The 22,728-nt window shown below is 40.9% G+C and overlaps 2 protein-coding genes across 2 annotated transcripts in view; one reads left to right on the forward strand and one right to left on the reverse strand.

The window, feature by feature from the left end:
- astn2 (astrotactin 2) overlaps positions 1 to 22,728 on the forward strand; it is a 302,939-nt gene that overhangs the window by 228,453 nt on the left and 51,758 nt on the right. The window contains exons 17-18 of the mRNA XM_080874142.1: positions 11,649 to 11,971; positions 21,753 to 21,886. Coding sequence (XP_080730268.1) covers positions 11,649 to 11,971; positions 21,753 to 21,886 — 457 coding nt within the window. The remainder of the gene's footprint in view (positions 1 to 11,648; positions 11,972 to 21,752; positions 21,887 to 22,728) is intronic.
- On the reverse strand, positions 936 to 7,839 carry trim32 (tripartite motif containing 32). The gene is made up of 2 exons (XM_080874143.1): positions 7,722 to 7,839; positions 936 to 7,191 (listed from the first exon to the last, which is right to left on the reverse strand). Exon 2 carries the CDS (start codon positions 7,177 to 7,179, stop codon positions 5,143 to 5,145), a length of 2,037 nt encoding a protein of 678 aa, XP_080730269.1. The 5' UTR covers positions 7,180 to 7,191; positions 7,722 to 7,839; the 3' UTR covers positions 936 to 5,142.

Here is a 22,728-nt window from a genome sequence, read left to right on the forward strand (position 1 = left end):
GGGTGTTTGTGACATGATTAGATTTTGTGAAGGGTTTTTTTTTTCTCAACCAAGGAAAGTAATTATGATCATCGATTTCAGCTGATTTCACGTCACCAAAAGGTCTTTCGGGCCCTTGTGTTGCTGAGCTGACCAGTGCAATCCTTCTTTTATAAATGCACCAGACTGATCTGGCCACTCCTAAAGTTTTTCTCTGATTTCGGGCTAATGATCACCTCCTTCATTTTCAATGAAAGAATAATGGAGAAACAGTTACTTTTCAGCCTCTGAAAGTGGGGGACTAAGTATAAATAATTATGTAAAATGGTTAATGCAGTACTTCTGTTAAACCCCTAAAATTACAGCTGCATTTCAATCACATGTTGAATAAAATTACCCGTGCTGGTATACAGTGGCAAAATGAAAATTGTGTTATTGTCCAAAAACGTGTTAACCCAAATCTAAATATATGTGTCACAAAAGTATGAGAGACTTTTCAAAAAAGCATGTCCATTTTACTTTATGGACTTTATTTATGCTTAATAAAGACCATAAAATGTGATGTTCTTCAGCAATGCACTTGAAGCACCAACTAAGTTTGTGTTTCATAACTTCCAGCTGTGTGTAGAGTGTTAACTAGATTTTACTTGTACAACATTTTAGGTAAGAAATAAAGTGCCCTTTATCCTGCCACATTATTCTGACAGCTTAAAACACTGATAGGGTTGATTGCCTGTATTATGGCTTAATTGTCAGTGTTACTACTTTTGTCCTCATCAACCACCATTACCTGCATCTAAGTATATGTAAATGAAGTAATCAGCTAATCAGTTACATTGACAAAAAAGGTTAAAATCATGTCTTTTAATAACAGCCAGAGAGAAACTGAAAAATTATGCACACTCACATTCAACTAAAATACACAAAAAGACACTACTGCAGACATTTTATCTGCTCGTTTCATAAATGTTTATTGCACTCAGATTCTTAACAATACAAACAGGAATTGGACGACACAGAGATGTCTACAATGTGCTCAACACACTGTAAAATTCATAGCCTTCAACAACATAATTTAAAAGTCACTGGTTTTTGGTTCATTGAAACAATGCAATATAACAACCTAGTAGAGTTACTGAATAAATATGCAAGGAAATAACCTTTCTTCAAAAACGTAACAATAATATTAAGATGAGACAATGTGAGATAATTTGATGTTTACCACACTGACACAAGGACACTTGATTTTTCTGGCATTTTATGCATTTTTGTGTTACTTTAAACAGCTTGAATATGTCCAGTAATTACATTTTATTGATCTCTTTAATGTACAGCACTAAAAGAATTTATGGTAAGGATGACATGCAGACGAGAGTCTTTAATCAATCAGTGCTAAGGTAACGCATAGCCCCAAAATACATCACCCAAAATGTAACAGCACAAATATATGAGTGTGATAGACTAGATAGGATACTTCAGTTCAACTTTCTTCTCCTCTTTGCTTATGTAGCAATATTAAAAACATGTATTGGTTATTACACAGTTTGATTCTCATGCTGCTTAATAGGGCTCCAGTGCAGAGTTAAGGTCAGCTTTGTGAAATAAAATATTTTTAAGGCTAAAACAGAGTGAGTCTGCAGTCTGCCCCGTCCCACCTGCCAATCATTGTCAAAAAACGACTTTTTTTTGTTTATTTATCCTAAAAGCATCAGCTTTCTCACACCACCATTAAATTCAGAAATTAAATAAATTTAAATGGTGTACCAATAAATTACAAATTGATGGGAGACCAGAACGGAGACACTGTGCATGAAATAGCAAAATATTACATATGGCTGTTGTCCTATCTACCAACAACTGAGAACTCTGGTTGCAAGCTATCTAATATTGAACGAAAACCTGGAGAATACAAAGCAACAGGGAACCAACGCGGTTTCACAAACTCAGGTGTGGGGTAGGATGCTGGAGTTTTCAATCATCATTATCCTTGCAGTGCTACTCCAATTGCTCCTGCCAGCTATGATTCCTACAAAGATTTTGAAACCAGTAGGCAAGCATTAGGAAACAATGCCATGGAGCATGTCAGGTTTGAACACAGTTTGCAAACATTTGTATTTTTAGAAATCTGTCTTGTCTGTGACATGAGTGTTGCAGCGGTTTAGTGTTAGCGATGGTAGTATAGTATATATCCTTTAGACGTGACTGCATTTGATGCAGCTGTAGGTACTTTTTTTAGGGAACAGAACTCAGGGGTATACTACAAAGGAAGTTCAACATAGCCAGGCTTTCTTTATATTAGCTGGCATGACAAAAAATTAAACCCCAGTTGGAGATAATGGGTATCACAATGGTGGTTATCAACTTTCTGTTAAGAAAGGTTTTCTGATTCAGGCTCCGAACACGCTCAAACACAAAACGGGGCGTTTTCACGTATTATATGACTCTGCTTCTGCATAAAACGATCCCCGCGAGTGCCACCTCTTCCAGTCAGAGACGTTAATAGGTGAAAAACAATCTGATGATTTAGTGCACGCAATGATTAAACCTGGCTTGATAATTTATTTGTTTTTATGCTGCCGTTAATTTCTAATGCAAGGTCTGCATATTAGAGCTCTGAAAGTTTAAACCAGATACATTTAAACATTAAATGCTGCTGTCACATAGCCCACTAAAGCACATAGAGAACTTTCATTTGTTTTTTTGCCAGCTCAAAGTGAAATTCATTTTACTGATTGAATACGTATTCTTGGTGACAAATGGTCTGATTGATTTTCCATTTTGTGTTCTAGCAGCTCCAGCAACGCAGCAGATAAGAATCATGCATAAAAACATCTATACATTTTCTGCATCACCAACTGAATGCATGTAAATTCCAGTAACAATACGATGCAGTTTGTGCTGTTGGAATTTTACAGCATTCAGTGGTTTCAGTGAGGTACGGCTTAACAGGTTGCATATATGAAACATATTACTCCAGCAAAGAATCTGTACAGTACTTAGCACATGGTATAAATTAAAGAATCAGTGAGAACATGGTGCTTCAAGCTGATTTTGAAACTAAACATAAATTGCTCCTGACAAGGTTATGTGTTTAGCATAGGTTACCACGGTGATTAAGCCAGGTAAAAAAAAGTCACCTTTGTGACACTGAAAACTCTGACTTTAAGCTTCAACACAGCTTGCTAAGCCATTACTCTCACTTCTGAGTACACCCTCAGAGCTTTTCACTTTTAAACACTTTCCAAACTACAAAGGTCATCCTACCCCTTAGGACATTTCTGCTTTGTTCATAATGGGAACAGCTCTGTGTAAGAAAAAAAAAGCTATTGTGTTTTTCATCCTACTAGACTAAAACTACCAGGTGAAGCAAAAACCAAACAAAGGAAAACAAAGAGCTAAAACAGAGGTAAAATCTATGAGTGAGATAAACAGCTGGAATATCATCTGAAGCAGATAACAGAATTTTATGCTACATCTGTCTGTATTTCAGTGATATTGTGGTTAGGCCATGGCTGGAAAGTCACTGGAAGAAAATTACAAAAAATGTACAAATGTGAGATGTACAGAGAGAAATGTATGCAGCTCAGGCTGTGAATTTTAGTGACAGTTGCTTCACTGTCACTAAAGCCTAACGACTGCTCCAGAATGTTCTCAACTGGTGTCTCGTGTTTGGGCACGATGTATACAAGACTGACGGACAGAACTTTAATACCGCAACAAAAGACAATAATGTGCTCTCAAAGCCCCACAGAAAAAATGATAATGTGGTCAACCGAATAAAAGGTGCTTTTGGTTGTATTAACAAGGCTACCATTAAATGAACTTTAAAAGATGTAGTAATGTTCTGTTTTTCACCTTTACAGTCCTACATAAGTTTCCTAAAACGTGAATTAAAAAGATAAACAAATTCCATTAATATCCCTATTACGGTTTAATAGTTCCACCACAGCACATAATATTGGAGTTTGGACTCTTTCCAGTTCACACCTTAATGTTTTAAATTTAATGTTCCCTGAATGTTACTGAATGCAATTTAATGAATGCTGGTACTTGGTTATGCTATGAGCTAACTGTGCAGTAAACATTAAAGCTGCCAGCTGCATTCAGCGACATCAATGTTAGTGTGTGCTACTTAAACCTAACACAAGAAAACAGTGATGTGTCGATAAAGTGCTTCACAGGCTCAAAGCCTTATGCTTTATTTAATGTAAATACATGTTTAGCGAAGGCCAGGCTGATTGGTGAGTACAGCAGCCAATAAAATGGGAAGGAAGAGAAAAAAAAAAATCTGTGTCTCAGTAGCTTAGAAATCAATTGCATCTTAGGCTTATTCCAAAGAGATAGCATGCCAGTGTGTTTAATCTTAAAAGTTTGCATGATCAGATCCACTAGACCAATATAAGGCCCAGTGGCCAGAATCAGCCCGCCAAAAATCTGGCCCACTGGATGGCTTTGGAAATTGTCAAGGAGGGCATAAATTTTAAACTTAACTATATTTTCACAAGTTTTACAGCTTTTCCTACTGACCTCCTCAGTGATCGTTTATACTTCACCAAAGTAAATAAACACCAGTAAACCATTAAATGAGAGAAAGCTCCTGTTTTTTCACCATCTACTATTTTTACAGTTGGTTCAGCATTAAAAGAAAAGAAAAAAAAAAGACATTCTGTCAATTAATGAAAATAAATTTAGTTTGATTTTTTTTTGTACTTTTACACATTACTTCTTACAATTTAAGCCCAAAGCAACATTTCTATATCGTGTAGAAAAACTGATTTATCCTTGAAATTGCACTTGTTTCTTTTTATTGAAATATCTCAGGGACTAAATGTGTGATTAAACACTATCAGAAAGTCTGGCCCACTTAAGATCAAAGTGGGCTGTGCGTGTATGTGGCCCACAATGTAAAATGAGTTTGACATCCCTGCATTATAAGAACCGGATTCAACTTGAGATACTCAAGATAAAACCCAGTAGACTATAACCTGAACCTGAATTGAATTGACTGAACTACTGATTTAATAACCCAAATGAGAGCTACAGTGAGAACTGACTGGATTGCAGCTAAATTAAAGAGTGTTAAATAAGAGTATGTTTCTTCCTTTTCCAAACTTCTGTACTTTGCAATTGCACAACAAAGGGCAATTACACTTTGTTGTTCTTCTAAGAAGTAGAGGAATGCCTCCTCTGAATGTATGTGTAGACTTTAACACAGTGGTCCCAACAGTCCAGCACTAGCAGCTGTCCTTTCTGGGTAGTGGCCACTCCCACAGGACAGGTCAGCCCTTCCTGGATTAAAATATTGTATCCACCTTCTTTTGGAAACTGGAGGATTTCTTTCCTGCCACTGTCTGTAACCAGCAAATCTCCATTGGAATCCACACACATGCCAGTGATACAGCGGAAGTCTTCCGTCTCCGAGAAGAAATGGCTGAGCTGTTTGCCAAGCTGGCCATCAGTACCCACCGAACCGATGGAAAAGCCACCCTCCAGGTGGGGCTCATTCTGGCGTTTCTCAAAGTTCAGGGCCAAGCCCTGGGTAAAATAAACCGTTCCAGCTGCATCACATGTCACAAACTTTGGCCGTACAGCAGAGCAAAGTCTGTTGTAGCTGACCACACCTACATTGCGGTCTACCGCTATACACCACAGCTTGCCACCTTCGACATCTGACACCACAAACTGGCCTGATGGCATGGCAGTAATACCCCAGGGTTTAATCAGTTGGTTCTTGTGGCAGGCCACACAGTGTCCATCCATGGTGTAAACTTTAACTGAGTTATCGTAGTTGTCAGTGACACCAATCAAGCCTTGTGCAGTCACAGCAATAGATAAGGGGATGAGGTTAGGCAAATCAGCCCCCAGGAAGCTCAGGACAAAGTTGTCAATGCTACTAGCGCTGCGCCGAATTTCACGTTGGAAGCCTTTGCGATTAAAAATCTGGATACGGAAGTTCCCACGATCAGCCACCAGTACCTCACCTTGAGGCGTCACACAGATGCTGACAGGCAGATTGAAACTCCCAGGTAGAGTTCCCTTAGAGCCCATCTTCTTCACAAACTGGCAGACTGGCGGCCCTGAACTTGCCCGCGCTGCTCCAGGTGATCCTCCTCCTGCATCCATAGACTTTGATTTAAAGCTGCTTGGCGAACCACATACTGCCTCCTCCACAGCTGCAACCATGTCAATGTCTCGGTAAAGATCCACTGGAGCCACCACTTCACCTCCTGTAGCTCCCGCCCCCTCTACATCACTTTCAAGTGCAATTTCTAACCCACTCTCCTCATCATCTGTATTGATGGTGCAAGTTCTTGTGGTCAGCTGGCCCACTTCTAGAGGTTTAGACTGCTCTGTTCTGATCAGCTCTGGCTGTTGCAGTTGAAAGGTTGTGGGTAAACTGCTCCTCAGATCCAGTTCCTCATCATCACTGTCTCCGCCATCGTCTTTTAGCAAGGCAATGTCACTTTGTCTTGCTCGCATTGTCAGATAATCACAGCGTGACACCACTTTGACCTCTGCAATGTTAAGAAGATATGTCTGCTCCTCCAGGACCTGCGCGTTGAGCTTTTCTACTTCTGCCATGGAAGTCCTGAATGTCCTTCGAGACCTGCTGAGCTCCTCTTGAAGACGTAGCTCAGCTGTGGTGTAGTCCTGCTGTATTGTTCGGTACTTTAGTCTCAAGGACTTGGAAATGTTTTCAATTACTGTCTTTTTTTTCTGAATTTCTCCTATAACATCACGGAGAGCCTCCAGTTTACAACCCAGGTCCTTACGACGCTGTTCAGCAGCCACCCTTATCGGCTGGACTGAATGTCCTTCATGCAGGTGGCCATCTCCTTTGCAGAGCTCACAGAGAACTGAGGCACAATCGTGGCAGTACTGTCGCGGCAGGCGATTGCAGCAGGATTTGCACATTAGGGCGGCGGCAGCAGCACTGCAGGACATAGTGCAATCGAGAATCTTGAGCACAGTGAGATTGTCAGCCAACTGGGAGATGCTGCTCATACGGGAGACCTTGCTACAAAAGGGGCAGCGGACACCATTGATAGTATTGGCCAACAGCTTCTCCAGACACTGCCGGCACACTGTGTGACCACACTGCAGGAGCTTGGGTCGCATTTGTTCCTGGTTGTAGGTTTCCAGGCAGATGGGGCATTCGAGAACCTCCCTCATTAGATCTGGGTCAAGAGCAGCTGCCATTGTGGTCCTCACCTTAAATGGAAGAAATGAAAAGTTCTGTAACATTGTGCCACACTGTAACACTGAAGCAGACGAAACTAACAGATATTCAAAAAATAAACACAGGATGCAGCCACGTTTATTTGCCAGGTCAAGTTTAAGTTAGATTCTAGATAACAGAGCAGATTAGATCAACATTAACGGTTAGATACACAGTTCAATGACGTGGAGCTACTGAAACCCAACATATGGTGAGTGATGGCGTGTATCAGCAAGCTAAGAGATACACCGTGTCATGCTAATGAGAAACGGGAGTACTAGGTTAAATCCTACACCAACATAATGCTAACTTGTTGTTTTACAGCAGGTTGACACTGCAGTCCAGACTTGCAAAGGAAAAGTAAATCGCAGGCCTCACCACAATACGACAAATGCCCTTAGCCCTGCACATAAACAGTAGTGTTATTCACCGACAGTACTGACTTTGAAGGGCGTGCATTCAAACGTAAGAAAGGCGACTCGTCGTAAGAGTCTCTCGAGGCTTTTCTGCTTTTAAACATTACCTTCACTTCACTGTTTTGCTGGTTAAAAGTGCAGCGCTGTTGCGGGGCGTTCTGTATCTTTCGGCTATGCAGCTGCTAGTAAAGACTGCAGTGCTGACGACATCACGCACACACAACCGGGATGTTACGCAATACGCACAGAGGCGAGCCCTACGGTTGTTTTGATTGGCTGCCATTTAGTAAACGGAGAGCGCAGTTTTTCAGAATTACTGGAGCTCGCCACCTAGCGAGTTGGATGACCTCAGAAATTCCCAAAAGAAATACAACTCCATACCAAATGTTTTTAAATACAAAATTCTATCGATTTGGTTAGATTGGTATATGCAGTGAATAAACACACAGGCAAAAAGCACGAGTAAGCATTGCATGTTTAGGTGTGATATAAATGCAGTTAGATGGATTCATATGTGTTCTTCTCCCAGCAACTTGTTAATTCAACAGTAAAATGTCTTGGTGCATTCTCAATCATCCAGGAAAGTAAATCTCCAAAAGTTGATTCTGTTCATCTGGACGGAGCGTTTTGTGGGAGAAACGTTTCGTCACTCATCCAAGTGACTTCTTCAGTCTCAGCTGACTGCAGGTTTCCCCAATCTTATAAACAGTACATTTGCATAATGACTGAAACCAGCCCACTGAAGGAACAATGGGCCAATTCCTTAATCTTAATTATGCAAAATCTCATGACCATTGATCAACAACCACTGAGCAAAACCCACTGATCAAAGACCAATGATCAATGGCCATGAGTACCATTCACAAAGAGTTGGGTGCAATCACAGCATTGTAAGATGGTGACAGATGTACCCTTAGGCCCCCTTCTCGATTCAGAGATGGTCTTTCGCTTTTCACGTAAATGCCGTCCTTGACTCCGCGCTGGACGTAGCGTTTCTCCCATAAAACCCTACGTCCAGATGAACAGAATCAACTTTTGGAGATCAACAGTAAAATGCAATAAACACAATAAAATTATTGCAATGTCATTTTAGCAGAATATCCTTCTCCATTAAAGCTACCCCCTTTTAAGTTAGATAACTGGTTAACTTGTAACCAAGTAACCAAACTTGTAGCTGAGAAAACTATTCTCCCATAGCATACCTGAAGCAGTGTTCACAAGCTTTGTTTTTAAAAGAAGGCAGTAATTACACAGAGTGACCATTAGATGTCAGAATAGGTCTACTTAGAATGTTCACACGATACAGATATCAGCAACAAAATTAAAACCACTGACAGGTGAAGTGAATACCACTGGTAATCCAGTTACAGCACAATGTTCTGCCGGGTCCCGGCAATCATGTGGATTACTCTGACACGTGCCACCATTGTTGCAGACAAAACACAACCCCTGTCTGCATGGCGACAGCACCTCCCTTTGCTTTAACAGCACTGGCTTCCCCCAAAGGTCATGTCCCACCTATTCTGCAGAAACGCCGACCAGCTAAGGCAACATGAGTCTGTGTTTTTAACCTGGTCTGCAAACTCTCCTGATATCAGTCAAACATCAATGGGATATGCAGGAACAAGCCTGGAGGAGGCCCCACCCCACAACCCATAGGACCCATCAGATTAGCTGGCAGTGTCTGGTGCTAGACATCACACCACACTGCTGAAAACTCCCATGTCCCCAGTGGGTGAGAGCTGTTGTGTCAGCTGCAGAGTTGCAACACTGAGCTCGTGGCTTTAATGTTGGAGCTGATGATTTACTTTAACAGGACTATCTAAAAATGGCCCACTTCAAGATATATCCTAAGATATTTAATATTTCTTTTAGCCTACTATCATCAGAGCCGTAATTGTTGTGCTGCCCTTTTTTCTCTATATTAGTTAAAAGAAATGTATATAATTTACAATATCTATACTTAAAGCAAGGACCTGTTAAAATCACTAGTTAGTATGGACCTGTTATAGTTGTCTTACTAAAGCAATAACATCATCCGCCCATAGTGAGTGTATCTGTATCTAATTGCCTTAGAAAGATACCTGACTCTGTTGCTGTTGTTGCGTGGGCAACATCACTCTGGCCAAAGGGGATGGGTCCCTGTTGACTTAATTATGATGCAACCAGTCTACAAAGAGATTTTAATTAACAAAGAAAGATCAAGATTAATAGCAAGTAACCTCACCACACTTATCTCTTTACAGTGTTTTGGTGACAGGCAAGTCTTGCACAAGCATCACATCTATTCCACACAGTAAAGAGCTGTCACAGCTAAAGAGGCAACAAGCTGGGTCACTCCTTAAACTGCGAATTTGGGGAAATTTCTCTAAATGTGTGTGGAGTGTACTTTATACACCACAAATAAGCAGGCTCACAGACACAGGTGCACAATGCTTAGGTGATATGGGATTTATTGTGGGAGCTGGTTGACAACATCGCTTTTCATTGTCTGTGCTTCCTTGTGAAGTGGGTGTAATTGGGCTCATGGGCCTCCCATTGAGCCTGTTTGCATTGTGTTTCAAATGAAGTTACCACCCACCTTTAAAGTGTCATCTAGCTGGACACAGGGAATAACTAACAAAGACACACAAAATTTTCTTTGACACACAGACTTACGGAACAAGTCTTAGCTACCTGACATGAAATACAGCTTAGATTTAATAACTAAACTTTGAGCACAGATGGTTATTTCAGAGCCACTTTTTAATATTATCCTGGAAGAATCCACTCTGGTATATTTGTCTAAACCCAGTATTCTTTTTGGATATGATACTTAATTGTTGCAACGACTTTGTTGTCAAATTTTTACTTACTTACCTCGATTTTTAATTGAAACGATCATGGAAATGCCACATAAATGTAATGCAAATTAGAATAGTTCGAAAATGTTTCTTTTGTATTTGCAGATAAATATTTCACATTTTTTATAAGATGCCTGCTATTTTCTTTTATGCGTTGCATGCTGTAAATGTGTTATTTGATGCTTGCAGTTTTCATTTCTGCAAAGCTAATTCTTAATAGGCCTTTTAAAAGAGCATCTCTAATTGGCCCAACTGAACATGCAATGAAGAGGAAGAGCAAACTTAAACTGTCTACACTTTCAGTAAGCGTGACTATAGAGTAGGATTTTGCACACTGCTGTTTTTGTACATGTGTAGAGGCTGATGTTGTAATTTACACTGATAAAAACAGATTTGTTTTCAGTATTATGCGTCTCATTTTGCATATTTCTCATTGTGTTTTCTCCGCAGTTTGTTACACAGCGAGACAGTGCATTATATGTAATTGTTATATCGTGAAAGAAGCTTTGGTGCACTCTTATTTATTGTTTTAGAAAAAATACATTATCGCTTAGTTGGAAAACTTGCATTTCTTTGGAAAGTAAATGGAAACAAAAGCATATCTGCCACATCAGCGCAGATGGCAGATGTGCTCCACTGAAACATGTGGCTTGCTGTGTCCTCCAAATCAATCACTCAACACCCGATTAGCAATCTCTCTCCTCCCCTGTTTCTTTCACTTCCTCTTCTTTCCATGTGGTGTGTTATTTTCCTGCTTAAGGAGGAAATGATGAAAAAGAATCTCCCCAAACTCCAGTGAGGACATCAAAAAGTGGTAATTGACACTTATGAGAAGAAACCAGGCACATCCCCTCCCTCCTTCTTTTATCCCCTAGCCATTCCTCTTTTGTCTATGACAGCTGATGGTCATAAGGGATTAGGTTTTTTGTTTTTTTTCTTTCAAGTAAATCCAGATGGTGATATTCTATGCAACTAATCTTCTTTTTTTCCAAGCAAGGTTAAATTATTTTTACAGAGTTAAGAAAAGGGGGATTGTCTTTATAATTATGAAAGCGTACATATAAAAAAAGAAAGAATCTGACACTGTGGCATCAATCATTTAAAGTAAATCAATATTGCATTTAATTGTTTATCTCCTTCCTTTGACTAATGCCCCATATAACACCCCTTTCTCCCCAAAAACCCCTCCAGAGGCAACGGAGCAGGGTATTGGTGGAGGCGGGCGTCGTGAGCTGAAGTCACTTCCCTTCATCAGCTACCTGTCGGCGCTGCAGAAGAGCCAGCTTTTATCTGATGACATGGTGAATGGTGTGGAGATCCGCTGTGAAGAAAAGGGCAGCTGTCCAGCTGGCTGCCACCTATGCCATCACCAGGCCATGATGGGCGGAGTATCGGGAAGAGGCCGCACTGGTAACAGCAGGACTGGTGAACAGCCTTCCCCCATCCCTGTTCTGCTGGAAGTCAGTCGCGTCGTGCCCCTTTACAGCTTGGTCCAAGACAATGTCACCAAAGAGGTGAGAAAGCAGCGTGGGAGTATAGGAAGCTCTGTGTCTGTGTGCCAGCTTACATGCACATGCATGTGTGCAAAGGGAAAAGGGACAGATGAGAATGTGAACTGTCAACCTAATTAAGAGGTGTGATGCTACTCAAAGCAAAAGCAATCCGCATACAGGAATAAACTTTCACCACTTTATTTAAAAATCCTTTTTTTTTTGTTTTTTTTAATGAAATGCCTAATTTTATCATTAATACCGCAATTCCTTCTATTTTCCCAAGTTTGCAAGATTTAATCTGCTAACATTTATACATATCGTTTAAATATGAATATGATTATCCCATATATATATATATATATAGACAGACAGACAGACAGACAGATATGCAAATCTGTCTTCACATCTTTACACTGCTGGTGGTTTGTGCTGACAAGCTGGCAGCTAAATACTGCACCACTGGGCATTCAGTTAATGGTGATGTAATCAAACTTTCTAACTGTACATATTTGTTGTTGTCTGAAGCGTTTAACTGATGCAGTTATAAGAATTCAACTCTAGGTGGCATTGGTTGGTTGACTTTGACCGCTGGAAACGAATACTGTAATACAGAGGGACTAAAAAGGATGACATCATGGTTTTCTCTTGTGGGGAAGTCGATGTGTATATGTGTGAGATATGCGCGCCCGTGTCTAAACAAGTATATACAGCTGAATGTAATATCAGCTTAATTGCCACGTGCTGCACTATGATTCATCCCATTTCAGATGTCTTTGGATCTTTTTGCAGAGAAAGTTAATCATATCACATTTCCTTTCCATAAGCAAATTTACTAATGGGGTCTGGCTAAATATTAGACCATATTTTCTTTGTTTGTTCATTCAGCACTTTTTTATTTTTGATACCTAAGTTTTGATAACTTTGTCTTCTCAGTGTGAGTAAACAAGATTTCAGGTAACGTCCACCTAAGACATGTGCATGCATATATACGGAGGAGTTTAGCTTAGTTTAGCTTTACCCTTATCAATCATTCAGCAATCAAATGTATTTGGGTGTGTGTGTGTGTGTGTGTGTGTGTGTGTGTGTGTGTGTATATATATGTGAACCTATGATCGCACATACACGATATAGCTTCCTGTACGTGCCTCCCATAACAAGTACCACAGCCCCAAAGAAAAGAAGGCACAATCAATAGTAGACGGCCCATAGTGGGCTTCATCAATACATAAACGTGAGGAAGAGTAAAATGCCTCTCTTCCAAACACCTTGCTATCCATCCATCCTTTTCTCTTCCCCTACCCACTAGTGGTCTTCTGGGGGTTTAGAGAGTGAGATGTATGAGGAGGAGGAAGAGGAGGAGAAGAAGGGCTAGACTGCAGTGGATCGCTCAGCCCTTCTGAGGTAGCTTGAGGCAGGATTATTCGCTTCTTATTGATGTCATCGACCTCTTGGGAGGGAGGGGAGTCCATCACTGCTCCTCTTTTCTTCGCTTTCTCTTCTTCTCTCGGCCACAGCTGCTTCTAGTCAGAATGGCACATACCTACATTGCATTAGAGACAAGCGACGACCTGCCTCGCTACACACGCAACCACCCTCTCGCTCTGTCACTCTCTTCCTTTATGTGTTTCCGTCTCACATGCGCAATTTTGCTTGAGACTGTCTTTCTACTTGGCTGAGTCTATCAGGAAAGACAGCTGCCATGTGGCAAAAGCTTTCTCAGAGATGAAGTACTTTTTTTCCCCCTTTAGCCCATGGAAGCAATCAAAATAGAAGCTTTGTTATCTAGTTTATGATTAGGTGGACCGAGATCATATCTATATGTGTCGACCACTTACTCTTTTTTTGCCTCCTTTTGTCCCTCCTTTCCGAGGTCCTGGCATCTGTCAGTAACCCCCCCCCCCCCCAGCTGCCTGATTGTTTGACAGGACGCATCACGTCCATTTCACTACTGACTCACGTGACGCCAGAAGGGGATTTGGTCACAATGTGAAATCAGCCTTTCCCTGTAAAGACTATAACAGAACTTTTTTTTTTACAGTCAACTGAAACTAAACAAAAAAGAAACCTAAAGTGAAAATTGAAAATAGGCTTTTGAAACCGATAAAAGCTAAGTGAACTGATACTGGATGGTTATAAAACCTCAAAATAAAGTAACAATGTACAAGAAATGTCTTTATTTTTAGTCTTTTTAGTCCACAGTATGGGTTTTTTGTTTTTTTTCTTTTGGTACTCAATTAAAGTTTATTGCAACATCTTCAATAGTTGCAATTTACCTTTTTAAAAAGTGATCCTTTCAAATACTGAATAACACAAAGATGTAATTCTGTGTATCCATGTCATTTGAGTCCGAACAAGATTTCAGTCCCAGAGCTTGTGGGTTTTTTGATTGCTTATTCATTCTTCATTTGCACTTTTAGATGGATTTATAGATGATAATGATTATTTTTGGAAGTGTAGACTTGAGGTTTCCTCCGTCTTTGTTTTGGTCCTAAATGCCTCTCATGTTGCTCTGTTCTCTGGCAGGGCGTCTTTTAGATCGAGTCTTGACTTGAATTCAACTGGAACCAGTCTTGGAATTGCACTGGTGGTCTTGCTTACTGGGCAGATGCATGTATGAAAATAAATACATGCATATGCAGATTACCACAGACTTTTTTAGTCCCACAGAAGAAAAAACCAAGGTAAAAAAAATAAAATATAATAAGCTTATTGCTTGCCAGTAGTTCTGTGTTGCTATGACTGAATTACGGCAAACCTTTTGAACAAATTGGTTGTGAGTCTAATGGGTCAGAATGCTCTATATCTTGGAGAATTGTTGCTGTCATGCTCTGACCATTATCCAGTACTGCAGCCCCTCGCAGGGGTGTGTCTCCAATATTTCCGAAGAGTAGATGAGAGACTACAGGTTTAAAATGAAAACGGCAACACCATTAACCAAGAGAGTATAGTAGGCACTGCATAGGGAGCAAGTAACATACAATACCTTGTAACACATAGCGCAAAGTTCAATTATACAATTAGAAGTAACTGGACAGATCGCATCATGTCAAACAAAACTGTTACAATAAATATTTAATGGAGTATCATGTCAAATGCTTCTCAAGTTCACCTTTAGGACAGTTGTTGTGGACTCTAATGAACCTTTACTGTCACCTTTAGCAAGTGGAATTTAGTTCAACTGATAAAATGCCTGACTTGGCTAAAGATAGTGTTTTTAATTCACTGACCTGTTGAATTATGAAATATGATGTGGTGTGTTTTGATGAATTTGGCTGAAACTCATACAGTGCTCACGCCGTCGCGCCTAAAAGCGGGGAAATAATCAGTAAACAGCAGTGTGCCAGTTCCATGCGCAGCCACGCATGCCCAACACATAACAGAACCACTGTGTTTGACAGATGAGGTGGTGGTCAGTAAAGGATTTTTATGTTTGTGTGTGTGGTTTCATCACTCAATAGAAATTTATCCCAGATCTGCACACGTTTCCTTTTTTTATGCTTTTATTAAGTGCACTAATGCCATTGTGGGGTTTCTGTCACCCTGAATCCTCAGAAGGTATGTTCATGAAGTCTTCTCTTTTCATCTTTGGCAAAGAAACATGTGCACCTACTTCCTGGAGGACATTATTAACTGGCTTTGCAGAGCAGCCATAAAGTTCTTTTTTCCTCCCCCTTCAGGTCACAGAGTTTATTTGGTTTGTAGAACAACAACACTTCTTGAATACTGCTGCAAATTTATGTTATAAACTAACTTTCTAGATTCCAGAATCATAAATCTAATTAAAATTTAATTTAGTTTAATTCGATTCAATTCAATTTACGGGGGGAAAAAAGCAAAGAGAGGGAGGAAAACAGAGAGAGATGAAAAAAGGCAAAGACTAAAGCAACAATAACAAAGAAGGAAGGCGAACGCTCCTGTAGGGTAGATAATTAAACAATTTTCTATAAAACCTGCATGGTCAGTGCATACTATTTACATCCTCATCCACAAACATCCATTAATTACATCAGCAGCAGTACAGACTTGTTCTTTATGCTTCAGCCAAAACAGTTTGACCTCACAGACACAAACCTTTCTTTCCAATAACAAAGCCCCAAAAAGTGTATTAGTGTTCATACAACTTACAGAATGAATGCTTAAAAGTAGCATAGATAATTACTAGGGGTGCAACGATACACAAAATTCACGGTTCGGTTCGGTTCGATACTTTGGTGTCACGGTTCGATATTTTTTCGATACAAAAAAAATGTTCATGCATTTTTAATTTGTCATTTATTAAAATTATAAATATATATTTTAACTCAAAAGTACAGTTTTTAAATTTAACCCTAACCCTTGTGCGCGTTTTTTATTTTGACAGCGAATGCGCACCTGCGGACCACTTATGTGCAGCCCTGGTTATATAGCTCGTCATATTGCAGCCACAGAAATTATTTTGTCCATGAAACCATAAAGCTGCACTTTCTTTTTGCCTTATAGTCTGATTTGTCATAACTTCTCCGTTTTGTGGTAAGCTTTTCTTTGGCTGTCACTTCTTCACCCTGACCTGTCTTATTTGGCTCAGCAGAACTGAAATGCTTTTACACGCGCACTCACATAAGCTCAGCGATTCTCTGCGCGATCAACCTCTCACATGTTTAAGCTGCGGGAGATTTCACTTGTCATGTTTGCATAGTAAGCTAACGATTAATAAGACGATGTCAGAGGAATTGGTGCACAAATTATCATCACTCACAGATCAGTGCTGTCGCTCTCTATACACAGTTCGCACATTGCAAAGTGAAAGCAAAAAAACAAGCGCAAATTCAAACACGATTTCAATATGTCACATATTGACAGTGGCTCACCGATGCCAATGACATAATTACCCAGCTACATTTCTGAAAGAATGCAAAAGCATTGACATATATTTTTCCTACAATAGCCCGACGGGCAGGGAAGAGATAGATTTTGGTAGCCCGACTGAAAAAATCGCTAGCTCCGGGACGTCGGGCTAGCGATATTGCAAGCCCTGTATCTGATTGAGAAATCACTCATCTTTGGAAAAGAGAGTTTATTACAGAGAAATGGCTCTTTCCAAAATAAAAGCTATACTATCCGCTTCTTCTGGGCTATATTCTCAGCAGCATAAGGAGAATCATGTGCTAACAGCTGTCTAAATGACTCGCTAAAGTTAGTAGCATGCTTGTTGTTTTGGTCTTTGCACTAGGATGATGTCGGTGTAAATGTGCAGTCATATTCATTGTGTTCCCACTAGTGCTTTCAGGTTAATCTCGTTGAAATGACCTTAACGCCACAACACGGCAAATCTCCGTTAACGAGCTACCGCCGATCGCTCCGTGCATGGGGCTAGACGGCCAACACGTTAACGAGCTAACTGCGCTAACACACTAGTTCACACCAATGTAATTGAGCATTGCATGGCACATCCAACATACTGTTTTACTTTAGTCCATGACTCGCTTACCTTCAGGGTCATACGTCACATGAAAACCAAAATAATTCCAAACGCCAGATCTGAATGAGAGTCAATTTGCCTGTTACAAGGAGAGCTTAACTTCTGTCTCGCTAGCTTGCCCTGTGCTCTTCCTTCTGACTATGCTGTCTGTGTGGAGCGCTCAGTGGATCTGCGCTCGACAGTGCAGCCTAGGCGGAGTAGTCGAACACAGATTCACTGAGCGCTCCACACAGACAGCATCGTCAGAAGGAAAGTTGATAAAATAAATTACAAATGTTGTATTGTTCGATACATATGCGTACCGAACCGAAAGCACTGTATCGAACGGTTCAATATCGATACGAATATCGTTGCACCCCTAATAATTACCTCAGTAAAGGATATGGTTTGTTTTATCGTTATTATTGTTATAATTGTTTCTTAGCTGTTTTTAATTGCCTAATGCTATCTTGTAACAGAAAATACAATAACACACTAACCATCACTTTACTTTGCTGGAAAGGTCAGATCGGCTCAGAACATCTTCAGGCAGAACTGGGACACCAAAAAACCCAAACCTTCCTAATATTTGAGAGTTTTCAAACACACTATCAACCTCTGTTTGAACCAACCTTTGAGCTGCCCCCACTGTCCCATTTCCTGGAAGGTTCCTAGAAGCAGCCCATTGGTTCCCTTGTTAACACCATTAGCCTTGAATGATGGAAAGGGCCAGATAAATGCATGTGTGCATGCACGCACACGCACAGAAAGAACATCATTATGGTGGGCTGTGTGTGTGTGTGTGTGTGTGTGTGTGTGTGTGTGTGTGTGTGTGTGTGTGTGTGTGTGTGTGTGTGTGTGTGTGTGTGTGTGTGTGCCGTGTCTTACACTCTTTACCACCACTGGTGATTATTTTATAAATCAATACTCTGGGCCAGCTGGCCAGTGTTTTTGTGTATTAGCCTCTGGATACAGACAGTAATATGGTCAGCATAGACTAGACAAACAGATTAATACATTAAAGACGTCACTATGGCGTTGCTTGCTTACTTGTAAGTCACGACAGGCATCTAGAAAAGTGAAAGGTCTAAATTGTGTTTTGGTGCCAACGAGTCTGCAGGGTTTAAATGACGTCAAAGCTCAGAATTTGTGGCTTGAGTTTTTGCTGATGCTCACTTGCCCTCAATGTTCACTGCTCTTGTCTTACATTTGACGTGGGGAGTGATTGCATTTCAACTTGATTCGTTCAGTGTTGATAAGGTTAGCAGAGACAAAGTTGTGCCGTGTTTGCGAACCGGTAAAACGGCGTGTTAGAGGCACTAGCAGGTTCCTAAAAGTGAATGTGTTTGAGGTGCACAAAGACTCTGTCCTCAGAGAGAGCCTTCTTTACGGAAACACCACCTTTTCTAATATGAAGCTTAATGGATAATGTTTGGTTCTTACAGAATGTGTATGGATCTGTGGAGTTCTGGGAAATGCAGAATACGCAGTTAATCGATAAAGTGTAGAGTAGCCTCCTCTTGCCAACTGTGACTTATGTAGCAACAGCACTGAACACACATACACTCTGACCCGGGATTTTCATTGTGTTTGTTTATTTCATCACTGGATTTTTTTCCTGCCTATTTATTTCTTTTCACTCTCACCTGCCGCATACATTGCTGTCTTCGTCACCACGAGCCACCGCACGCATTCTATCGTAATTAAATGCTTTTTTTCCCTGCTGAACTTTAAATCCTCGTCTTTATTTTACCTCCTGCATCCCCACCCAACTCCCACCTCGTTCCCTAAACCAAAATTAGATTCCCTGTTTACCCAAAGGAGAATGGCTTGCATTACTCTTCAAACATAAACACAGTGGTAATCGCTTTGTCTGTTTTTCACATGTGCAGCCATGCAATCAAGCGCAGAAACCCATATGGGTTTTTTTTTCCTTCTAGGAATCTGATGGTGGTACAGGCACTGCGGTCCTGTGGTCTTTCTCTCTTTTGCCCCTGGTATTGGAGATCGTTTCTCATATTTGCCTAGACTGTGTGCGTGCATAGACCTTGAGCCCGTGTTATTTGTGTGTGTTGCATTTCACTGTGGCCTGCTTCCCATTGATTTGAGGTGGCAAGACTACTGCTGTTGTTGTTTTCTGGCAGCAGTTTACCACATGGGTTCATCCGGTGGGGGTGGGGGGGTGGCATAATAACCTTTTCGGTTTTCCAATGGATTATAATATGGCTCTGGATTATAGTGCTTGCCTGCCCCCTATAATACCTAATTTAGAGCCCTGGTACTGTACTGGAGGATGTAATGATGAAGTGTGCGCTGCAAAAGGATCCATTCCCTAGTAAAGTCAGGGAATGTGTTTCAGTGTCGGAAGTCCCCATTTTCACACCTTTGTTTGTAGATTTTTTTCACTGTCCTATTTTATTTCTCTCTTTCTTCCTTTCTTTCTTTCTTCAGCCTCACCCTCTTTATTTTCCTCACTCTTTCCTCTGCTGCTCATTTAGGTCATTTGTGCTCTCAAGGTACTTTGCCTCGAGTGGAAGAAGTCAGTTCCCATGAAAGTCTGTTGAGCCTTCTTTGAGGCTCACAATGCAATGTTATGGAAATGCTAACATCAGCTTCTGAGTGCATACCCTGACTCAATTTTGGCCAAGCTGTTTGCCTCTCTGGTCAGGCCTATGACCAAAGTCAGCTCGAATGTCACTTCTACTAATCAACACACTGCAGAAAATCTTTGTTGGCGTTTCTCAAATGAAACGAAACAGTGAGCTGTTGAAATTAATCATGATCATGTTTGTTTTTCACTTTGTTTGTGTGCAGCATGTACTCAGTCGTCTTAGAGATGTGTGCGTAGTATCATCAGTTGCTCTGCTTTTGAATCAGCGTCATATGCCATGCGTTCGAACAATAAGGGGCCTCCTTCCTCCTTTTTGTTGGATACCTGGTACACAATGCTACTGTTTCTGCACGGCTTCAGTGCCCTTTTTTTGAGATCACGATCAAGCACGTCTCCAAAGTAGCCTGCATGAGGTAACACTTGTTATGGAAGTTTTCCATTTAAATAAAGCCTGCAGACGAGCGGTGAGCGGTAGCTAACATTCTTTAATCAAAACACAAAAGAACAGAAAAACCAAGCTTGGTGGAGAGCCTGCATGATCGCGGGGCAGACGGAGACACGGAGTCTCTCTGAGCCTAGCATGGCTCTCAGTTAAATACCTTTTCCAGGAACAAAAGGCAATACACAGCTGTTTCACACCTTAAGGTTCACACTCCCTTGCTACCTCCCAGAGTCCTCGAAGAGACAAAAGACTCTTCCTGTGGAGTTGTCTGCTTCCCCCAACTTCCTTACTAGACCCCCACCATCTGTCTTACTGTATGAGTGTGAGACATGTTAAAATCCAGTGGCACCAAGGCATTATACAATAAAATAATGTGATTAATACATAAGTAAAATAAATTCCAATACACACTATCAACCAGTTAGAGCACATAAATTACTGAGTGCTCATTGATCTGTAGTGTGACGGGGAGTCGTAGTGATGGTGAACTCTCTTGAACTCACCCTCAAGAGAGCCTGCAGCTTTAACGAAAGCCCTGACATTATATTTTATTGCTTTGATGGTTATATTGGCATTTTGCTGCCTTTTAGAAGATGGCTGAGCTACGACCTTTTTTTTTTTAAAACTTTTTTCATCCACCTGTAAATGAAGTAGCACAAGGAGATGCCAGAAGTTGATCTCATCTATTAATATCTCACTACCCGCTACCCTGGAATGGGAGGTGGCTAGTGTCACAGCTCTCACTCATCTATCATAGAAGTCACAGTGCATCTATGATATCACAGTGTAAGCACAGTGATAGTGTCACAGTGTTAATGCTAGTGTGATGTTCCTGCCTTCTGGTAATTGGGAACGGTGGGTATGAAAAGGTCACTCTCTTTTTGACTGTGTGTGTGTGTGTGTGTGTGTGTGTGTGTGTGTGTGTGTGTGTGTGTGTGTGTGTGTGTGTGTGTGTGTGTGTGTGTGTGTGTGTGTGTGCCTCTCTGCTGTTACATCTTTATGAGACTTACATTGAGTTCTGAACAATTTTGAGGGCATTTTGACCAGTCCTTACTCCGTCAAATGTAAGACTATATTTTTACTGGCTGTCTCCTGGAGTTCATTTCAGGGAACTGTCAAAGGTAAATGAAAAATTGACTGACATAAGATGAATGTCTGTGTGTGCTGTTATGTGGAGGAAACCAGTGGAGGAAACTGGTTGAGGGGGTGGGCTGGGTGGGAGGTGAGGAGGGGGGATGGGATAAGCATAGCTGGACAGTAAGCCCTTGTTTCAAAAGATAATTGCATTTCTCTCACCTGTTACCCTTTACAGGCCTTAAAGAGTGCCACAATGAGCTCATACTGGTGTGCTGGAAAGGGCGATGTCATCGATAACTGGTGTCGCTGTGACCTGAGTGCCTTCAGCAAAGATGGCCTGCCTAACTGCAGTCCCCTCAGGCAGCCGATGTAAGTGTGAGGTGACACTATGACACTTTGGAATCCATGCACATACACAAGAGAGGTTTTATGGATGCATGCACCAGTGCACTGCAGGGACACTTATACGCACATGGATATGCGCACACATACACACTTACCTGTCTCTCTCGACTCCAGGGGCACTTGAGAAAGCTGTAGACATAAGCACAGTCCCTGAAGTTCTAATAACTGTCAGTCGGCCCTTACACTTCCCTGACAAGAACATGCTCTCATTCAGGGTGTCCTAATAATACCCCTGAGCCTTTTGTGAGTCATCCGCCCAAGCGATTGTTGCCTTAAAAAATCTTTAAAAAGAAACAGGAAGTTGAAAGGGCAAGACTTTGATGATAAATTATCTAAAGTCATAAAAAAATCATAACTAAAAAAATGAACAAACTGGATTCATTTTATTTTTGATTTGCATAATTAAAGCAGTAAATTGTATTATGGCACACATCATTAATGCATTCAAAAGAATTATCCCTATTATAGTTTGGTTGACACAGCGGATTATAAAGTCCAAGTCCAAGAAACTGACAACATAAGATCATATTTCCCTACCCTCCCAATGCATGGATACCCAAAGGCTGGAAGAGCAGCAGCAGGAGGAAAAACAGAATAGGTGCAAGTGATAACAGATATTGGAATCATTAAGCCAAGTATAGGCCCCCAATAAACCATCTACCTATACAATGTGTTCGTCGCCTATAAGAGCTAGCATAGGTTCCAACCCTTCTGCATCCCTGAACTTGATAAGTGTTTAAGAAAATGGGTGTATGGATACAAGAAAAACACAGAATGAAAAGAGGCCCTGGGGGTGGGGGGAGGTT

Source organism: Rhamphochromis sp. 'chilingali' (assembly GCF_963969265.1).
Source record: "Rhamphochromis sp. 'chilingali' genome assembly, chromosome: 2".
Taxonomy (NCBI): domain Eukaryota; kingdom Metazoa; phylum Chordata; class Actinopteri; order Cichliformes; family Cichlidae; genus Rhamphochromis; species Rhamphochromis sp. 'chilingali'.